This window comes from Coptis chinensis, chromosome 2, assembly GCF_015680905.1.
Source record: "Coptis chinensis isolate HL-2020 chromosome 2, ASM1568090v1, whole genome shotgun sequence".
Taxonomy (NCBI): Eukaryota; Viridiplantae; Streptophyta; class Magnoliopsida; order Ranunculales; family Ranunculaceae; genus Coptis; species Coptis chinensis.
This window is the reverse complement of record NC_141457.1, coordinates 65,566,206-65,588,358: the sequence shown is the minus strand read 5'-3', so window position 1 is coordinate 65,588,358 and position 22,153 is coordinate 65,566,206. Positions and strand designations below refer to the sequence as shown.

The 22,153-nt window shown below is 38.6% G+C and overlaps 1 protein-coding gene and 1 long non-coding RNA gene across 2 annotated transcripts; one reads left to right on the top strand and one right to left on the bottom strand.

Annotated features, from left to right (window-relative positions):
• The first annotated feature begins 803 nt into the window (after nt 1–803).
• Nucleotides 804–2,609, top strand: LOC147517217 (uncharacterized). Its single transcript, XM_086593522.1, has one exon. It carries the CDS (start codon nt 804–806, stop codon nt 2,607–2,609), a length of 1,806 nt encoding a protein of 601 aa, XP_086449648.1.
• Nucleotides 2,610–3,079: 470 nt separating this feature from the next.
• On the bottom strand, nt 3,080–6,444 carry LOC147517216 (uncharacterized). Its single transcript, XR_015213821.1, has 6 exons — nt 6,319–6,444; nt 6,185–6,227; nt 6,012–6,105; nt 5,838–5,919; nt 4,682–4,819; nt 3,080–3,536 (listed from the first exon to the last, which is right to left on the bottom strand). It is a non-coding gene; the product is annotated as an uncharacterized LOC147517216 (long non-coding RNA).
• Nucleotides 6,445–22,153: the final 15,709 nt, after the last annotated feature.

Here is a 22,153-nt window from a genome sequence, read left to right as displayed (position 1 = left end):
GATGGTCTCACCCCGAAACGACTTCCATAGCACTCTCTTCACTCGCTCTACAACGGTTGGTAACGTAAGCCTTTACTACAACCATCAAAACAGTAGCTTCAGGCACGCAACTCATTGATTCTTCATAACTCGCCTTCATGGCTCATAAGTGACCTGAAGATCTGGATCTGACCTGAAGAAGAGAGCAAAAGGTGAGGGCATCTTGCCTATATAAAGAGGATGAGGAACTACGTCTGACCTGATTCAAGTCCTCCCGGAGAGAGAGAACTTGATACGTAGGCAGTTCGTCCATACGAACTCGGTCAATACCATATTTACACATCATCTCCCTCACCTTTTTTAATCTGTAAGGTAAAACCAAATATAACCTTTACATTGGCGCCGTCTGTGGATCGAATTACTTGAAAATTCATCTACTCAGGATTTACATCACTTCCAACAATCTTCATAGATTCCCCAATTTTCAAGCCCACGAAGCATGGAAGCCCTTCAAGAATAAGTGTAGAATAAGGCTACCCAGATGGAAGCCATGATCGGTAGCATCGTCCAGTTCCGACAAGAGAATGCCACTCTCAAAACCCAGGTTGATTCTCAGAACCCTGAACGGAGTTACCGCTGAGGGAGGGATTAATGAGGTCAACTAGCAGATCAATAACCTCTCCCAGCGGATCGAAGAGAGCAATGGAAAGAAGGACGCCACCCAGGTCATCCATAAGATGCTAAAGACGTACCGGGTGTCACCCTTCACACTCGAGGTACTCAGTAAAGCCTCCCCTTAAGATTTCATCCAACCTAGGTTCGCAATGTATGACAACAGTACATGCCCCAGTCAGCAAGCATCTCGCTACATTCAGAGCCTCGCACTCTACAGTGCGCAGGAGTTTGACCACCTACAGTGCCGCTTATTCCTAGCAAGTTTAAAAGATAGAGCTCTCGATTGGTTTTACTTGTTAGGGCCAAACTCCATCGACAGCTTCGAAAAGCTCACTGATCAGTTCGCCAGCCAGTACATCCATAACATACGTAAAACCGCCGACCTGAATTCACTATTCCAACTATTTCAAAAAAGTGACAAGCCAATTTGCACCTTCCTCGGATGTTTCAAGACAAAGCTACTGTCTATGGAAAGCGGCCTCAAGGATTCATTCGCCACAGTAGATTTCTCCAATGCAATCAGGAAAAACACCGAGTTATCCAGGTCATCGCTCATGAAAGAGCACCCTAAAACGCTTGCCGAGTTGTACGCACGAGTGGAGAAATACATCAAACTTGTTGAAGGTCTCGAGAAAGAAAGGCTGAAGACAGCAGGCGAGGTCGCTGCGATCTCGGATAACACCCCATCCTCCAACAAGCGTCCCAGGCAGCAGTGCCAACAGACCAGCACCAGGAACCAAATCAAAAGAGAATTCACTGTGCTTACAAGATCTCCAGGTTACATACTGGAGAAGATAAAAAACACGGCTTTTTACCGACCTGAGGTAAAACTCCCAGAGGACACACTAGGAAAGCCGTACTGTTCTTTTCATAAAGCAAAGTGTCACAAGACTAACGAATGCCGGGGGCTCAAGAGTTACCTTCAAGACCTCATCGAGACAGGGCATATCAAACACTACACCGATATACTTGATGGTGACCTGCACCACAAACTCATGGCTCGCAAGGAGCGAAGCCGAACTCCACCACGACTAACCAACAGAGCTCGCTCTCATGCTAGAGGACGTTCAAATGAGCGATCGCATCATGAGCGTCACCAGCACTCCTCCGACAGAGACACCGATAGAACAATCAACATGATCACTTTCCAGGACGACTCTGTCCCATTCTCCAAAGAAAAAAAGAGACAAATAGGCGCCCTCCAGGAAGTCTACCAGTTCTCCTCACAAGCGGCCCCCATCCCACGCACAAGTGGTCGCAGCTCTAGAGACATCATCTTCACTGAGGCCGACCTCAACAAGGTGTGCCTCCCTCATATTGATGCCTTGGTAGTCTACGTCAAAATCAGCGACTGGACTATCAAACATGTCCTCATCGACCCAGGCAGTTCGTGCGATATCCTATTCTATCGAACTCTGAAGGAGATGAACATGCCTAAGTCGGTCATGGTCGATCCAATAGGCCCCCTTTATAGCTTTAACGGATCACAAGCTGATCCAATAGGTGATATAATTCTACCCGTCTTAGTGGGATCGCATGAAGACAAGGTCAGCATCAACACACGCTTCAGTGTCCTGGATGTCAACTCGTCCTACACAGCAATACTAGGACGCCGTTGGATCCACAAGATGCAAGCTGTCCCATTAACACTTCATCAAGTGTTGCATTTCCCTGGCCCCAGAGGCATGATAGAGCTTCGAAGCAACCATCTCGATGCTCACAACTGTAATCAGATCCACTCAGTTAGCAAACCCACTGGGGCTTCCCTCAGGAACAAGGGAGAGATCACCAAAACCAAGCTGGCAAAAGACTTTATCTCTGAGGTCAAGACATTGATCAATACCCCCCGTATCGAGGTTGCTAAAGAAAACACTGGGGGCTCGGCAGAAAACGTCTTTCCAGGACTCCAGCCCCCAGAAGTTGCTCCACTCATACAAGCGGAAGAGACATCGTAGGAGACCAAGACACCAGAGGTCGCCCAGCCCACCGAAGCAGTTATCCAGACCGAGATGAAGGAAAAGGTACACCATAAAAGGCATTTACTAACGGTTATATCCGTTACTTATATTTTTACTAATGGTTACATCTGTTAGCTCTGGGGCGTCACTCTCACTTAGGCCAAAATTAGTAACGGATATAACCGTTACTGATAATAATTTTAGTAACGGTTATATCCATTACTAAAATTCTTTGTAACGGATAACTAATTGTTGAGGGGCCGATTAAATTTGTCATTTCTAACGGATAGTAATGGATGTGCTATTTACTAACTATTGTTTGTAATGGAAATATCCGTTAGTAAACTGTAGCCACTAAAAAAAAAAAAAAAAAGATACCTTGGGTCAAATAGTGTCCACCGCGACATCTAGTTCTAACAAATATGATATAAAGATCACATTCCACAAAATTAATCAACAAATGAATAACAAAAAACAAAGCCACCAATCAATTACACATTATTATAAAAATATAGTCATCAATCTAACCAGGAATCTCAAAACCAATTAGTTACATATGTTTCATTGTAAACAGTCCAATCAGATTTGTCTCTGTTAATGAATCTCCAACACGTCATGAGGATTTATGCGAGTTTTTTCTTCCTGTTTATTTTCTTTTTCAGCCACGCTTAAGTGCCTTTGTCAAAACAGTCCTGGTAACTACTATTGCAAGGTAAGCCAAAAGAGTAACAACAATACCCCCAAGAAGAATTAGATGGTCATAAGTCGCATGCTGGACTGTGTAAACACGAAGCTTGAATTACATCCCAAAAGCTCTCTGTCCATACTGTGTCAACCATGCCAATGACATCAGATGCATCCGGTGGTTGACCATGCCATACTCCAGATTGAAACTTCAACCAGGTCAAATATGTAGGAATGTACCTAAAATGATCGACTTACATAAATTAGTTAGTGCACACTTGCAATTAACATCAAGTAAAGGCTCATCCTTCATTAACTAAATGCTCACATAGTTTTGTTGACCACGGAATCTAGCATCTCTTGCATACGAGAGAGTAATATGTTTTTTGAGGACAATGACACCGACAGCTGCATCAAGGTTGACTTTTACTTTATAGGACAATGACTATATTGCAAGGAATAAATGCGAGGAATTCCATGTGGACCTCCAAGGGGAACCAACTTCTCTAGAGGGAGCCATTTGGTATTTTTATGATCTCTATTTTTTATCTTTTTTTTAACCAACATGTAACTATTACTTTTATGTACGTAGTAAAGTACCTCATCGTGGAGACAACACATGTGCTCTTCCCCTTCTTTTCAGACCTAATGCATACTTCAGCCTTACTGCAAGTTGAACAAGCAATGCTTGCATGTTCTCTCAGCCAGAAAGTTCCATACAAATTGAGATATATCACTAACATAGTCAAGTAATGGTGCAGTGGAAGGTTCTCCCACAAGGACACCAACGTAGTTTTTTGGACAATTACTAGTGGGTCCAATATAATCCTTCACCAGCCCACAAGACAGTCTAGGTTCACAGGTCAGAAGGCGGATTACAAGTTCCTCCACCAAAGAGGAATTTACATTGATTGAATCAAGTATTTTGTTATTTGCTTCCTTGCCATCACTAGCAAGAATGTAAAGGGTGTGTGTGACCAAAGAAGCGGTCGTTACAATTGCAGAGGAGTTAATATTTGCTGCAGTAAAGTAGAAAACATAATAAATAAAATTATAAATGTTGTGGAAAAAATCAGCTGCAACCCTTAAAAATAGCTCAACTCTCACATAGATCATCAAAGCGGCTGTGGTAAGACTTGTTGGTGAAGGCAGTATTGAAATCTTCCAAGACAATTCCAGAAATTGAAAAGTCCTTGGAGAAAAAACTAACATTAGAAAGACGGTCTAAACAAACAAACTTGCAAAAATGAATAGAGCAGTTCACAAGCATTTTACATTTTGAAAATTTTCAGATCTATCACCATTACATCTATCATCTTTCCTCTACCTAAGAATCAAAGGAGAGTAGGAACAATAATTTGAGAAATCTAGTTCAATGAACCAACCTTTCTAAGGAATGACATCAACGAAGATGGAGGTATCCCAGGATTTGATTTACTGGCCATCGAGATCTTAATATTTGAACCAAGTGATTCATGAGCGTACTGGAATGCATCGAATGTCTTATTTACGGGAGATGATCCCTATAGAAAGAAACACTAGAGATAAGAAAAAACACAAGGAAAAATGACTTGTGCACGGAAATATTAACAAGTTTATTGAGTCCGTTCAATGTAGTCATTAGGGATCTTATGTTAACATACAACTTAGTTGAACTAAATCTAGTCTAAATATACAAGTTCAATGAAGAAAAAGGCACAACAACAGATGATCCAACATGTCCATAAATAACATGTTTATGCTAAATTTGAAGTGGAGCTACCTTTGCAACTAGCTAAACCAGATTACAATAAATGGAATTAAATGCTTTTCAACAAAAAAAAATCATAGATAAATTAAGAAGCCATCTTGATCAGGAAAAAACCTTCGAAAAAGAATACATAAAAAATATATATAGAACTGTAAAAGGCAAAAGCAAGAATGCAAGAGAACACAAATCAATAGAACAATCACGTAGCAGATAATAAGATTACTATAAAAATTCAAAAGCTTTGTCTCATTTAGGCTGCCCAACAAACTCAATTAAGACTAACATAACACCCTAACCATCTTTTATTTCCTATATATGTATCTGACATCTATCTCCAATCATTCTAAGTAATGATAAAATCCACAAACCATCTTTAACAACTACAAATTAAAGCAAGATACTTCATTCCACTCAAAGACAACCATTTTTTAAATCTCAGTAGTCGTTTGTGTACGAAACATGGCCACCGAAGGATTCAAACTCACGAATAAAACAAGAATTCTACCATACATCGTACCAATGCATATTGTACTAATACTAAGCTGAAATATGCTAAGATCTAACACAAGTAGAACGAACACAATATTCATTATCAGCGTCTCTATTACCTGTTCGTGATGCATGCCTGCATAGCTACACTATAACATAGCCATACCAAGTCCCACACCACTAAACATCGCAAACAATGAAAATCTTACAATCGCAAAGTACGTCTCACCAAACGAGTATTGATATCATAGAGCACACATCAAATAGCATTAATTCCCCATAAAAGGCTACACATAGATTACCTTTATCAGTAACCACCAAAAACCACAATGCATCCCACAATAACCAAAGTAGCAATCAATAAAAGGAACTAGTGTTCATAACCTGCAAAGATTACAAATAACCCCTTTAGGCAGACAATAACGAGTAACAGGACGGCAATCTACAATAATCAAAATAAAGAGATTGAAAAGTACCTTGATGAATGACGAAGGAATTCAAATTGAGGGTTTTTTAGGAAACCCCATTGAACAGATTGGTGCTCCAAGTGCAAGGCGGTAGGTTGAATAGCTGGAACTTAATAGAAGTGAAATTAAAAAAAAAAATAGATTTAGACAAATGAGAGAAAACAGATCGAGCGAGAGCTTACCTTGTCTCCACCATTAAAGCTATATAAAATAAACGCTTTTTACCTGAAAAATCCCTAAAATCTATGAACACTATTTCAAGAAAACCGCATGCAATTAAATCTAAGAACAATAAGGAAATAAGAGGGTAGAGTACCTCTGTTCTTCTGAACAAATGACGAGCCTTTCCTCTTCGAGTGATAGATCAGGAAGGAAAACATTGTCTTCCTCGTTAAACTTTACTTTCTTTCTTTTTTGTTTGCGGACAGAAACTTTACCATTTAGATGCTATTTTTTTTTGTTCTTTTGTTTTATTTTCTTTTTCTCGCTAAAACGTATATTAAAAAATAATTAAAATATCTTATTTGGGATATATACTAACGAAAAACTTGATAAGTAACAGATATATTTGTAAGAAAGTTGGTAACAGATATATCCATTAGAAATGAAAAAAGTGGTATGTTAGTAATTGACCATTCCGGTGTAGTGAACCTAGGAACGGAGGATGACCCCAAGTTTGTTTATGTAGGATCCAACATTGATCCTACTCTCAAGGCACACCTTGTAAGCTTTTTATCATTGAATAAAGATGTTTTTGCTTGGTCGTATATTGATGTGCCCGGAATCGATCCTAATATTGCATGTCATAAGTTAAATGTGAACACAAATGCTAAGCCAGTTCGCCAACGACCTAGGAAACTATCTCTTAGGTTCAAAAAAACAATTAATGACGAGATCGACAATCTCAAAAAGGTAAGCTTCATTAGAGAGGTGGAATAACCCAAATGGATTGCTAACATAGTAGCAGTCCCAAAAAAGAACGACACAGTTCGCCTATGTGTCGACTTCACCAACATCAATCAAAATACCCTTAAAGACATCTTCCCTTTACCACGAATCGACTAGCACGTAGACTAAACCGCTGGCCACGAACTCATATCATTCATGGACGTGTACAGTGGCTACAACCAGATTCCTCTGGCTGGAGAAGTGATAAACGTAAAATGTATAGTTTTACCTAGACTTAACTAATTAAACTCAAGAATAAGTAACACTAAATGAATTTTACTCTAATGTATCAAAGTTCTACTTTCGTATCAATGTAATATATGGAGTAGAGAATTTGTTCCACTCCTAATTCGTTTAAATGTAAGATTTCCTAGTTAATTAATTCTAACAAAATCGATGAGAGTAATGGATTGAAATTATGTTAAGATGGTGATTTAACTAATTTAGATGTTATGATTTAAACTACGACAATTCAATACTACGATGTGAATATGGGAAGGAATTAGAGGAATTTGATTCCACCTTGATTGGACTTAATAAACTAGCATATAATTCGTTGTAATTCTAATCTTTACGTTTTTACGTAAAGATTGGGTATTTCTAATACCAAATTATTCATGACAATCTCTACCAACTAATAATTAGTATGTGAAGCAATTAAACTCATTCTCATGGTGAACTAATTAGTTTCTAGAGTGAAATAGATTATTACAACTATTTCTATGCTAACACAATTAAGTTTTCATCAAAGCTTCCTCAAACCCCTCTAATGGGGGTTTTAGCTTTGATTCATCAAACTATCATTTATAGAATAAGAACAGTAAGAACAAGATATTATTAAAAGAATAATAATTACTTTATTAATCTAATTGAAAAAGTCTAATGATTCAAAATTGTATTAAAACTAAGTACTGACTAATTAATCAAATATAATCTATATTATGGATCTAATCTAGGATAGGATAAGAGTTTGGCCTTAGTCCTTTTTATATAGAAGAGGCTAGGTCTACAAATTCGTGCATGGGCTTTGGAGCCATGTTTTGGGCCATAAAATTGAGCCAAAAACCTCGTTACTTCAGTCCACAAAGGGGTTTTCTACTGGAAATATATTCAACAGACTTTTCATCCATTTATACTCTTTCGATTGGATCAAGGCCTAGACCATTAGAAAGCTCATTCCGAGCCAGTCGTTTTGACATATGGTAGACCCAATTCTGAGGTCTGAGTCCAAAGATACGGCCTGCGGAAGTTCTATTGACTTGTGTGCACTATTTCTGTCTGCGTTGACTTTGACTTTTTAGCTTTGACTGGGCTTTAAAAAGGCTTTTTCTCCTTGAATCTTGGCATTTAATTATAGAACTTCTTAGCAACCAACCTTTGCTCCTTTATCTCGCAAAAGGGATGTATTTTTGAACATAATTGACTCCAATGCCTGAAATATATAAAAGCATGTAAACAACACTAACTTTTATTTATTAATCACATAATTGGTCTAAAAGCAATATTTTTAAGGGGTTAAAACTACAGTTTTGGGCTCTTATCAAACCACCCCCAAATAGTATTTTGCTTGTCCTTAAGCAAATATGAGAAATTAAAATAAGTAACCAAAAATAGAGTTCTAACTAATCTCGTTTCGCCGAGTGCGATTGCATTGACCATATGCAACAAGGCTTTAAACTACTAGAAATTCCCTAGTGGACGAGTTATAGCCTCGTGAGAGTTTTCCAGTGAAGGTACTCATAAACTTCATCTATACTACAACGACTAAGAAATAAAACTATTGTTTCCTTACTTATTCTCATATATTTATCCATCTCACTAGTAATGAATATAGAATAGTCAAGTCAAAACCTAAGCTAATATATGCATAATAATCAATCATCTACAGATAAACATATATATAATGAACTATGCTATGAAATGCAATAACAGGTCCGTTTCTGAAACTTTGGAATAATGTCCTTAAGTAGGTCCTCACATAAATGTCAAGACAAAAACCACTCTGATTTTTCCACTCAAGTTTCGTTCACTCCAGTGTGCAGTGGGCACATTTTACCTTACAATCTCAATGACACACAAGGAAGCCGAAGTCAGTCAAACACATCTGCCACTTACTATCACACTAACCTATTCCTAATTAAGCTAGAGGTCTTTATTAGGTGTTGCGGGGATTAGGTGATGGTTTAAGAATGAAGAAAATTGATATTAAAAAAGAACAAGTTTGAAATAATAGAGTCTTCATATTATGTAACTAGAGAAAACATTGTTCTTACTTTGCTTCTTCACTTTGTTTCCATCCTTACCCCCCCTTTTTTTTTTTTGGCTTTTGACTCCTTTGATTATGTTTTTGGAGTTCTAACTTTTTTATTTTTTTTTATTTTCTTTGGATGGAAACTTCCTTTTCTTATTTGAAGCAACTAATAAATTATTAGTTTCACAGGTCTTTCTCTTTTCTTTTCTTCATTTTATCTCTATTTTCAGACTCATTCACAAATGGGTAGGCTGATTTTTATTTTTATTTTATTTTGTAAAAGGGTAAAGGATTTGCTGTTTATGAAATACTAAAGAAAGGCTTAGAGGGGCGACTAGCAGAAATAATTTCATATAGGTTTGAGTTTCTGGCTATATCGATCGAAAGAGGGCCTAAATTCTTGCTTAGGATATGGCATAGTGATAAAGCAAGTGGACGTGTGATTTCTCTATTCGGAATTTACTTCTCCCTTGTGTCATTTCTCAAATATTTCACTCATATAAGGCTTTAGGCTATATTTTCACAGGATTTGTAGAATAAGTATACTAGCCTAGATTTCAGAAACTTACTGCCAATACAAACATAGATGCTCATGCAATATATTTATAGAAAGATGCAAAGATTATTACCTACATATTGACCTAAGTTTCTAAAGACTATTCTAATGCAAAAGCTAACGTGAAACTTCTCGATTATTAATAGCATAGAGAAAGAAACAACACCAATATTCCTAAGTGCATAGCATAAAATTTTTATTTATATTTTTGAATTTTTGAATTTTTTACTAGAAAACAAGTGCATATTGTACATATCTATATCCTAATAGGTGCCTTAAATTACGCGTGTTTCTACGCTACCCCCAAACAAAAGCATGCTTTGTCTTCAAAGTATTAAAATAAATGATAGGAAATACCATGGAAATACGTGAAATTTTAGAACATCTGCAAAACAAAGTTAAAACATCCTAATATAGATAAATAAAAATAGACGCAACTCTATATGAGTTCCACCCATTATATGGTTACAAAAAAGTAAATTACTTGGGACATAAGCAGACACGAACAAAAATAAAACTTACCTCCTATCTAGCATTTAGGCATCATCATCCTCTTCTACATAGAAGCGAGGTTCTTTAGCGTCATGCCACACCATGATAACTTGCCCAGCCTCTCTCCATGTATCATCAACCCATGCTAACCTGTTAAGTGTTACTCGATCTGATTGGGTGTAAGGAGCAACCCATTGAGGTTGTACTCTCCATCCCAGCCAAGCCATAACACGAAATGAATGAACAACGCAATTGGTGGGTCTCATAATTTCAATCCCAACCCAATCCGTGTAGCGGGTACATAAATCAGGGAAAAAACAGCACATGATACGACAAACCAAAACAGGCATAAGAAATTACTTATGCCTCATACTATGACCTCTAGCTAGACTAGCCACTAAAACCTTGGGAATGTCATATAGGAACGTCCCTCAGCTAAAGTAAGAAAAACGTCACTAGTGGTACTATGCACAGAAGTAAACTGTCAATCCCCTAAAATATTCATCATAATGAAGAATATGGTAAGGCCTACGTTCAGGGATAGACTACCAAGGACTATGTTATACTGCCCTCAGTCCATTACATGAAAAACCCCTCCCCATAAGTCTCGTGAAAATACTCATAGTTATAAAGGTATGCATTATTAGTCAGATATCCCCATGAGTTTGTAGGAACATGCATAGGCATTCCCACAACAAAAGCAACCAAAAACTTGCTGAAATCCATTGTCGTATCATTAACTATGACAGAGAACACTTGTTCTCTATCTAGTTGACAAAAGAACTTTGAATTATTATAGAAATATTCAGTAAGTTGAGGTGAATACGAGTCATCAGGACTTACCAGTAGATGCTGCCATCTTTACTGCACGATTCTATCGCAGAACCATCCTCCATATAGGTGTCGCTACAAAATAAATCTTCAAAAGACTGCTCCGGTATGAGTGTATGAGAGTTCATTTCAACAAATACACTCTAAGACTGCTGGAAACAACCTCGGAAAAATCCACAAAAAAAAATCAGAAGTGAAATTGACTGCAAGGGCCAAGGCGCGGGTCGCACTCTTGAATGGCTATGGAAGGGCGCGGGGCGCACTCTTGTCTTACTCGACTTCCAGGCACTTTAGCGCGGGGCGCGCTTGGAATTTGCCTATGAAGGGCGCGGGGCACACTCTTGTCTTGGACGATGTCCAGGCACTTGTGGGCATGGCACGCTCAGGAATAGGCAAGCTAGGGTACGTGGCATGCTCCGTGTACCTAGAGTGCTCTGACTTGAAAAGTGGAAAAGAAAAGTAAGAGATAATAATGAGAGGTACAAGGTGAGAGGTGTGGTGTGGAGTGTAAAGTGAACCAATTTTTGCTAAAAGGTAATTGATTAATAAAGAATAAATATTACAAAAGTGAAGGTTACATATTAAGAATTGCTTAGAGAAGGTTACATCATATGTGTACCTTTCCTAAAACATCAATGATCTAGTGGACAAATCGAAAACAAGTGGTGTAGTGATTCTCTAGATTTTTCATGAAAAGAGGTCTACTGTCCCACCATTTTCTTTCACCTTGAACCAAGTTTGCCCCATGTTTAGAGCAACTATCAGCTCCAAGGTTAGTCTCTCTCCAAGTGGCTGTTGACATTGATCCATGTTGCATGCTCCTTCATAGTTTGCTACCTTTCTCGGGCTCTCTAATGTATTTTATTCTCCTGAAAAGCTTGGACTATAGACTTCGAATCACTTTCCACCCATATATATTTCCATCCAAGGTCCAGCGCCTTTTTTACAGCTTCCACAATAGCAACTGTTTCAGCCATGTAACTAGTTGTGACGCCCAGTCCTCCTGCCGCTGCACCTAAGAATTCCCCCTTATAGTTTCTCATAACCATTCCCCAACCTAATCTCCCAGGATTCCCTCTCGAGCACCCATTTGTATTAATCTTTAAGATTCCAGGTGGAGGAAGAGTCCAGAAACATTCAATGATTTTCAGTGCTTTTCTCAGCTTGTGTTGAAGATTGAAGACTCTAAGAATCTTTAAGTCATGAACCGAGTTCTCCATATGCCCTGTAGATCTATGGTGAGCTTGAATGATTCCTCGTCTTGCTAAAAAGCAAATTTGCGATAAGCTTGAGGCTTTTTTGTCGTAAAGTACTCTGTTTCTGTTCTTCCAAAAACTCACCATCATAGTTATAGAACAAGCTTTCCACATATCAAGTATGAGGGAGCTGTAGTGTTTCCCTTGCTGCTGCATGTCCTGAAATGATTCTGGGTTCTTGCGAGTGCTAAAAATGTCTCGAGCATAGTTCCATACTCTTTTGGCCAAAGGACAATGAAAGATAATATGCTCCAGAGTTTCTTGATGATTGAGACAGATGGAACATCTGGAAGCCAGATGTGTTTTTCTCCTTTGAAGTCGATCATCTGTTCGGGTTGCACCGTGTGCTAACTTCCATGTTATCCATTGTGTTTTCGGCAGAATTTTTGAGCTCCATATATATTTACACCATGATGGTTTGGCTGATTTTTTTCTAATGGCTTCATGAGCTTCCGAAACTGTGAAGTTCCCAGTAGAAGAGGCTAGCCATACCCTAGTATCATCTCTTGAGCTATTTGGCTGTGGAAGAGTGCCCAGTTCAATACCCATTTGCTGCAACATTTGAGTCATATTTTCAGAAAAATGCCAGTTATCGCCCTGAATACAGTCACTGAGCTTTGACTGAAACTTAACAATATCCTTTCTCTCTTCCTGAAAGAAGTTGCAAATCGGTTTCTTCAACATCCAATTCTCTCTCCAGAGATTGATAGAGGTGCTATTGCCCACCGTCCATCCATGTAGATCTTTCATCTCACTTAGAGCCCATTTGATACCATTCCAAACAGTGGATGTTTTGTAATTTGACCATCCCCCTGTTCGATTGGTATATTTACCTTTCATGAAGGACGCCCAATCACAATCCTCTGTTAGTAGGCTCCACGCTTGTTTCATAAGCATTGAGAGATTTATATCTTGAAGTCTCCTTAGCCCCAGTCCTCCTTCCTCTGTAGACTTGCATGCTTTCTCCCATGATACAGTGATAGATTTCCTTTCCATTGGGTTTCCGCTCCAAATGAAATTTCTTATTATAGCTTCACATTCCTTTATCACTGATTTCGGCCACTTGTAAATAGCCATATTATGCACTGGGATGATGTTTAGAACATGTCTTGCAAGGACTACTCTTCCTTGGAAAGATAGTAATTTTTTGGTCCATCCTGAAGCTTTTCTTCTGATCTTATCCACCAATGGAGCAAATGCTACTTTCGTAACTCTCCCCATGACTAGAGGTACCCCTAGGTATTTTTCAGGCAGGGTTCCTTCCTTGATATTCAAAGTCTCCTGTATAAGATTTTTCCTTCTGGTTGTCATTGGGCAGAGAAAAATCTTGCACTTGTCCTTGTTAATGATTTGTCCAGACGAGTCTTGATATTTGTTAAGAATCTTGACAATATGTCTAGTGCATCTCATGTTAGCATTACTAAACAAGAAAATATCATCTGCAAACATTAGATGTGATGGACTACAGTATTTACCATTAACCACCATATGCAGAATCTTCTTCTCTTGGACAAGCTTGCTGATGTTTCTGTTTAAACAGTCCTCTGCTAGTGCAAACAACATTGGAGAGAGTGGATCACCCTGTTTCAGCCCTCTTTGCAGAAAAATGACCTTTCGGTCCCCCATTGAGTAGTATAGACATTGAGTTGCTAGAAAAAGCTCCTTTTAGCCATTGAATCCATACTTCACAGAATCCCACATGCCGAAGGATTGCCCATAGAAATTCCCAATCCATTGTATCAAAAGCTTGAGAAATGTCAATCTTGATTGCTAAACTTCCCCTATGCCGAGGTGTTTAGAGCTCATTGATTAACTCGGAAGCTAACATAATGGCTTGCTGAGAATTTCTATTTGGGATGAAACCGTATTGCTCCTTGCTAATGATCTTTTCTGCAATTGGGTTCAATCTTATGGCAAGAATCTTGGTGATGATCTTGAACACAAAATTAGAAAGACAGATAGGCCTGAATTTGTTAACCTGATTGGCATTTTTTTTTCCGGGATTAACACAATAAAGTTCGAGTTAACTCCCATTGGCAGACGAGATTTGATGAAGAAGTATTTTATAGCTTTGACTAAATCATATTCCACAATGTCCCAGCATTGTTGAAAGAAAAAACCCGTAAATCCATCTGGGCCTGGGGAGCTATCAGCTTTAAGGTGAAAAACCGCTGCCCTCACTTCTTGTGCAGATGGGATGGAAGATATCTTTTTATTGTCTAGCTTCTTCTGAAATTACCTGTGGCATATTTTGAATTAGACTCCAGTCAATCGCATGCTCGGATTTTTTGAATTTATCCTCATAGTGCTTGACCAAGAACTCTCCAATATATATCCTCCTGAGTGCTGAGTGTGTTCCCCACATTGTTTTTCAGTTCCGAGATCAGAGATTTGCTTCTATTGCGATTCACCATTGCATGAAAGAACTTGGTGCTTCTATCATTATCATTATCCCAGCTGGCTCTTGATTTTTGCCTCCAGAACATCTGTTCCTGTTCTAGCAATTGCTCGACTTTATTCTCTTGACTCACCATTTGCATAATGAACTCCTCGTTCATGTTCCCTTGATCAAATTGTTTTTGCATCTGCTATAGACCTTTGGATTCTTCTTCAACTTTAAATTTGATGTTATCGAAGATCTCCCTGTTCCAAGATTTCAAAGCACTTTTTAGTTGCTTTAATTTTTGTGTCAGGATATAGATTGAATGGCCTGACACTGGAACAGCCCAATTTTCTTTAACCGTGTCTCTGAAGGTTGAGTGTGAACACCACATGTTGAAGAATTTGAAGGGAATATTTTTTGGTCGAGGGATATCTACGCTTCGACCCACTATAGGAGAGTGACCCAAGCATAGTCGGTTGCATACCTTATAGTTCCATCCCGGGTATTTGGAGCTCCAAAGAATATTGAAAAACATCCTGTCCAGTTTACCCAGAATTTTTAATCTCTCGACTTGCTTGTTCCACCAAGAAAAGTGAAACCCATTGCAAGGAGCTTCCATCAAATGATTGGAACCAACAAAATCCCTGAAATCAGTCATCATTGCTGTAGATGGTTTATGGCCTCCCTGTTTGTCTGAGTAACTCAGATAAGCATTAAAATCCCCAAGAATTAACCATGGAAGGTTACTGAGGCTTAGCTAATGAAGATCCATCCATAATTGCCTCCGATTCACATAGATGCAATGAGTATGAATAATAGATAAAAGAACTCCATCTATCTCAACTGTTAACTGTTGATTGGAGCAATGTATCAGATTCGGAGTAGCGACTATTGTCTTCCAGAAGAGCCAAATGTTAGGAACTCTATTTTGACTAGTGTTGTAAAAAAAGCAAGAACTCATTCCCAGAGATTGGAGATAAGACTTGGATATATCATCAGGGCTTATCATAGGTTCTGTAATACCTACTATTTCAGGATCCCATTTATTGATGAGCTTAGAAAGCCTATTTTGCGACTTGTCGTTCGCAATTCCTCTTATGTTCCAAAAGATGCACCTCATTGAGATCGAGGTTTTTTTATTGTAATTTAAGGTGTAAACCACCTTTAATTATCCCTTTTTCCCAGTCCTAGATCGTGATCTGGACCTGGTAGCTGGGGGATATGTTTGTTTCATCTGCCACTGTGGTTTGTTTCGACTCCTGAAGATTAGATCAGATTCTTGAGTGTCATTCACCATCAATCCCATCAATCCCACAGTTTGATCTTGTTCCTCTTGTTCATCATCCTCCGCCATGTCTCCCCATCTGGAGGGAGGGGTTTATGGGTCAAGAGGTTCTTTTTCTTCCACTCCATTATGCTGGTTGTGTACTAGCATTTGAAGGACTTTCTCCGCTTCAGTCTCGGCCAAAGTTTTTTCAACGTAAACTTCATGGACTCAAGATAATGATGCGGCACTACTTCCTGCTGATTTGGGATCATGTTCTTGCTCAGTCCCCTATTTTCCAACACTGTCAGTCACCTTGTTTTTCTCCAAAGTAAGTACTTCCTCCTCCCTGACTGACTCTGCATTTTTATTTTGATTCTGAGTATGCGTACTCTGATCTTGTTCTGCTTCCTGAATTGGTTCTCTTTCTTTGCATGTCCCCCCATTTGCATCGTGTTCTTGTTCATCAGCTAGCTCCTGCTCCTCTATGGTTTGTATTTCCTCAATCTCTAGATTTTCAAACCTATTCTGAGTTTGAGTTTCCACCGGTTTCTCATTAGTTTTTGGTCTCCATATTGCCTCTCCTTGCTTACTAGTTTCAGCTTGCGTCTATTTTCGACCTCTTTTCCTTCTCGGCTTCCCTCCGAGAAAATCTGCATCAGGTGTAAGGTCAATCACAACATCTTTGTCTTTATTTTCTTTCCCTCTAGAAGTTTGCATATCACCTTTTAGTTTCCTACATTCATTAACCAGATGCCCGACGATTTTGCAGTGGGTACACATCTTTGGTAACTTCCCTATCTCCATTGTCTGCCAAAACTTCACCGACTTTGTTTTCACATAAATCTGATCAGGGATGGGTTCAGATAGGTCCACATCTACCAGAATCTTCGCATAATATCCATATTCTCGATTCAAAGTTTTCTCATCGATTTGCATCGGATAACCAACCCCTCTTGCAATGGACATAAGGGTTTCTGGTTCCCAGAATTCTTGTCCAAGTCCTGGAAAACGAAACCATACTAAAGCATGGGACTGCTTCTAGCTATACGGACAAAAGTTCGGTGTCCACTGACTAATTCTCATTAGACTTTTATCAAAGTCCCAGGCTCCTTTCGCCCAAACCCTATTCAGATCCTCAGCATTGGAAAATCGCAGAAATAGATATCCTTTACCAATGGGAGTAATAAGCCACTCACCTGAGGGCTGCCAGATTTTCCTTGCTATTTCACGCACTTTTTCGATTGGTACTTTCTGTAGATCAATTCTACCCACTAAACAGAATTTGCAATAAAGCAACCCTTTTTCATACGCCTTTTCTAGAATGGTGATGGCTGGGTAGTCCCCCATCTTCTCAAGGTTTGGAAGTTCTTGAAGTTCCACTTGTTGTTGTGTGGCTTACTTTGCTGCCTCAGCATAAGAGATTTTTGGAGCTGTTTCCTGTACTGTAGGCTGGCTTTGTTGATTTTGTTCCTTACCAATGTCGATGCCCTGAGTGGGTCGCATCGCCTCTTGGTTGCTTCTTTTATCATTAAAGGAACTTTCGAATTCATCAATATCCATGTTTTTTCTGTTTCTTTTCGGAACTCGGAACTGTTCACAGTGGAGGATTTTACCCTAGAAGTAACAGACCATAAAGATTGTAGAAACTAGCCTTTTCAAAACTTTCACTGTAAGCAGTGAAGGATTTGACCCAAAAAGGCAAGAAGAGAAAAACTTATCGGAACTAACACTGTTGAGCAGTGCAGGATTTTACCCAAAATAGATATGGAAAAAAGAGTTGAGGAGATAGAGAAGAGTCTCTTATCTTTTGTTTTTGCTAAAAGCGGCAAAAAAGAGAGGTGTATAGGATCATAAGCGCAGCTTATGTAATATCACACCCAGTCGCCTCTAATATGGTCTCCATTTTTGAATGCGGAATGAAGAAGTATTTCTGTAAAGTGAACGAAGGTTTTATAGAAGTTTAGTTTCCTAATCGAGTTCCACAAGTTGCCCAGATTATTAAGGCAACTTGATGGAAACAGAATATTTCTAAAACCAAAACGGAAACAGACCAGATTCATTATTCCAAAAACAAACCTAATAGTTTAATGGTTTGAACTTAAAATAGTAACTTTCCAATTCCATTCCTCAAAATTTTCACCACTACAACAATAGCTAAACCTAGCTACACCAAATTAGTAACATTCTCATATAAGTTCATTCTCACAAATTTGCAACAAATACTTCCAAAATGGTGGATAGAGGAAACAAAACAATACTGAACAATTAATGCCACCCCCAAACAGATCGGGAAGGTGGGATTCATAAAAAACAACAGCATGCCTGGATAAAAATTTAATTAAACTTAAAATTATACTAACAACCAAATATTCGACAACAATTACATAATTCAAAATGAACTACTTAACTAAACAACTACAAATAAAATTTTACTAAAAACAAGGAAAAATTCCTAAACACAAAACGACTAAACTACGAGCCACGAGACGAGGATGGTTCCAAGTCATCAGTCCTGAGTTGACGACGCTCATGCCTCTCAGATTTGTCAGAAGTAGAACTCTGATAGGGTGGCAAGCGTCGTAGCACTTCAACTTAGAACTTCCGCTGACTCTCTAGATATGTGTTCGTAAATTCCTCACGCTCCTTATCTCGCTGGACTAGGGTATCCACGGTAGCTTGGAGCTCTCGGTTACTAGCACTGAGCTCCTCAAAATTCTGATGGATGTTCACCTGCCTAGTCTGCAGATCCACACAAATGGTATTAAGAGAACGCAGGCCTGATGAATCAATGCCATGCGTTCTCCATCAAAAGTAGCCTTTTCCAAGGCATCGGCCTCAAAATATGTTGTGTCTTCCTCATCATCATCCAAATCAACAACCCTATCCTCAGGCAACCGCCACGGCTTCTGAATACATTCCGAATAAATCTTTGCATTTGAATGCAACTTCAACATAATCCGCTCAGATTTCAGTTTATCACCAAAATGCAACATGATCTTAGTAATCAAAGCAGGGAACGGTGCAAAATGTTCTCTAACGCTTCTAAGCTCAGAAATCAAAAAATCGAGGATACAAAACTGATACTTCTTCTCCTGAAGAACCCAAAGAAGGTGCAGACAAGACGAGCCGATGTCGCTAACCTTCGAGGTGCCAATAATGTTCTTACCAATCCACTGAGCTACAGTCAGTTGGTTGGTTCTCAGAGACGACTGTTGAACACAATGTGATTTTGCATTGTACTGTCCCTCCAAGACAATCTCTCTCATTGATGCCTCGATCCCACCCCACTACGATTCCTACAATGTAACTATGGGGCGGTTGTTTGGCTCAATGCCTAGCATCCTACCCAACATCCCGGTACACACTTCTCTCCTCGCACCATTCACCTTAATAAAAATCCTCCGACCTTCGATTTTCTGCTCCTTATAAAAATTCAAAACCAAATCCGAATGGTAAAAATTATTCTTTGTATACCACAACATCCGCCAACTCTTTTGCCTAATCTCATCATTGTAAAAAAGTGCAAAATGGTCCAATGTAAAAACTTGTTCCGGGAGAATTTTTTGTTTTTGGGCCATTTTTTTGTTTTTGATTTTGAAAATGGGGTTAAGGTAAGGTGGGGGAGAATAAAATTGATCAAGGGATGAAATGTCGTTTGATTGGGTGGTTTGATTGGCGCGATTTTCTCTTCTTTTTTTTTCTTTTTTTTTTTTTTTGGTTCGTTCGAACTGATGGAGGCGGAATGGAGAAGAAGAACGCGATGCGTTTTTGGCTGTTTTGTGGACTCACGTGTGAGGCACGTGACTGCGAGATTTTGTGCCCAAGCCCAAACAATTTTGAAAAATACCCACTCTGTTCTTATGCGCGCAAACTTAAAACTAAAATTCTTAATTCGTTAACGGTCCGATTTTAGCGAATGAGCTATGAAAACGATCAGCAGAGAATTTCCAATCCAATGATCCATAAAACACTCTATTCTAACTATGGTTGACATATAAGATAATGGAAGATGCCTCAAAGTGAGTGCATGACATAAGTTATGTGATCAAATGAAATCTAAATTTATAGATATTGTCAACCCGAATCAAAATACTATTAAACAGAATAAACAACAAGAATAGGAAGTTAAGAGATCAAGAAAAGGAAAGACCAAACACCCCAGCCACAAACAAATTTTAGACAACATAGTTTAAAAAATTTGTTAAAAAACGTGGGTCTTTTAAAGTCAGATTCCCGATACTTGCTAGATTACTATTTTTATGGTTTTAATATTTTTTAATTTTTATGAATACGGATTAATCTAAGGGAAAACAATAAAGCAATAAAGACATAATTCACACCATAGAGAAACATGACTCAAAAACTGAGAAAATGTGCAAGAGTGGAAAGTGTGAATTATGTTAAACGTGGACTTAGAATCCGGTACTTACAGCCACACACTCCAATAGGAGGGCCCGATTACCTTAATGGTGTACTTACCAATATATGGAAGTGAAAGGAAGTATAACAAACAACAAAGGTCAGTCCTCATATACAGGGTCCTGTAAAAGGACATCCTCCACATCAGGAGACATTAACTCGTGAAAATGTTTTAACCGTTGGCCATTGACTTGAAATGTATTGTTGTCCTTGGGATTTACTAAGGTGATTGCCCCATAAGGGGTGACTTCAGTAACCAGAAAGGACCAAACCAACGGATTTTTAATTTCCCAGGGAAAATATGCAAACGGGAGTTGTAAAGCAAGACCTTTTGACCATCTACAAACTATTTATGCAAAATTTGTTTATCATGAACATGTTTCATGTTAACTTTATAATCCTTTGCGAGATCATAAGAATCGCTACAAATTTCTTCAAGCTCATTTAATTGCAATTTGTGCTTGACACCTGCCTCATCAAAATTGAAGTTAAGGCTTTTTATAGCCCACATAGCACGGTGCTCCAATTCAACGGGCAAGTGACAAGGTTTTCCAAATACAAGTCTAAAGGGAGACATACATATAGGAGTTTTAAAAAGCAGTCTTATATGCCCATAAGGCATCAGTTAGACGCTTAGACCAATCTTTCCTATCAGGATTTACCGTTGTTTCTAATATTTTTTTAATTTCCCTATTAGAGACTTCTACCTGGCTACTAGTTTGTGGATGATAAGGAGTTGCCACCTTCTGGGTAACTCCGTACTTTTTAACTAGAGAAGCAACAACTTTGTTACAAAAATATGTTCCGCCATCACTAATGATGGCTTTAGGAATGCTAAACCGACAGAAAATGTATTCCTTAACAAAAAATACAACTGTCTAATGGTCATTGCTACAGCAAGTCATGGTCTCTATCCATTTAGACACGTAGGCCACGGCAACAAGAATATAAATAAAACCGTGTGAAATAGGAAAAGGACCCATGAAATTAATGCCTCATACATAAAAAAAATTTACTACCATAATGGGATTTAAGGGAATCATATTACGTTTGGTGATTCGCCCCAATTATTGGCAACGAACACACGTCTTGCAATGCACTTGGGCATCTTTAAAAAGGGTAGGCCAATAAAGCCCACATTGAATAACTTTAGCCGTTGTTTTCATACCACTAAAATGGCCACCACACTCTTTGTCATGGCAGAACGATGGAACCTCATTATATTCCCACTGGGGAATACAACGACGAATAATCTGATTCGCACAATACTTAAAAAGGTAGGGCTAATCCCAGTAGTATAGCTTAACTCTGGCCAAGAACTTCTTATGTTCATTTCTTGACCAAATATCAGGAATAATATCATAAGCTAAATAATTCACAATGTCAGCATACGATGGTGCATAAAAAATAGCATAAAGATGCTCATCAGAAAAAGAGTCAGGTATAGACTCAGAATCACTATCATTCTTATTTGTTAGTCTAGATAAGTGGTCGGCAACTACATTTTAATTTATAAGGTGAACTCTTGTAGGAGAAGAATCCATCAGATCAATCTCTGTTTAGCATCCTTCTTTATGAGAAGGTACCTAAGGGCTGCATAGTCTGTGTAAACTAAAGTCTTAGTACCAACCAAATAAGGACGAAACTTATCTAATGCATAAATCACAGCTAAAAATTCTTTTTCCGTAGTTGTATAATTTCTTTGAGCATCGTTTAAAGTTTTACTAGCATAATAAATAATAGTGGAC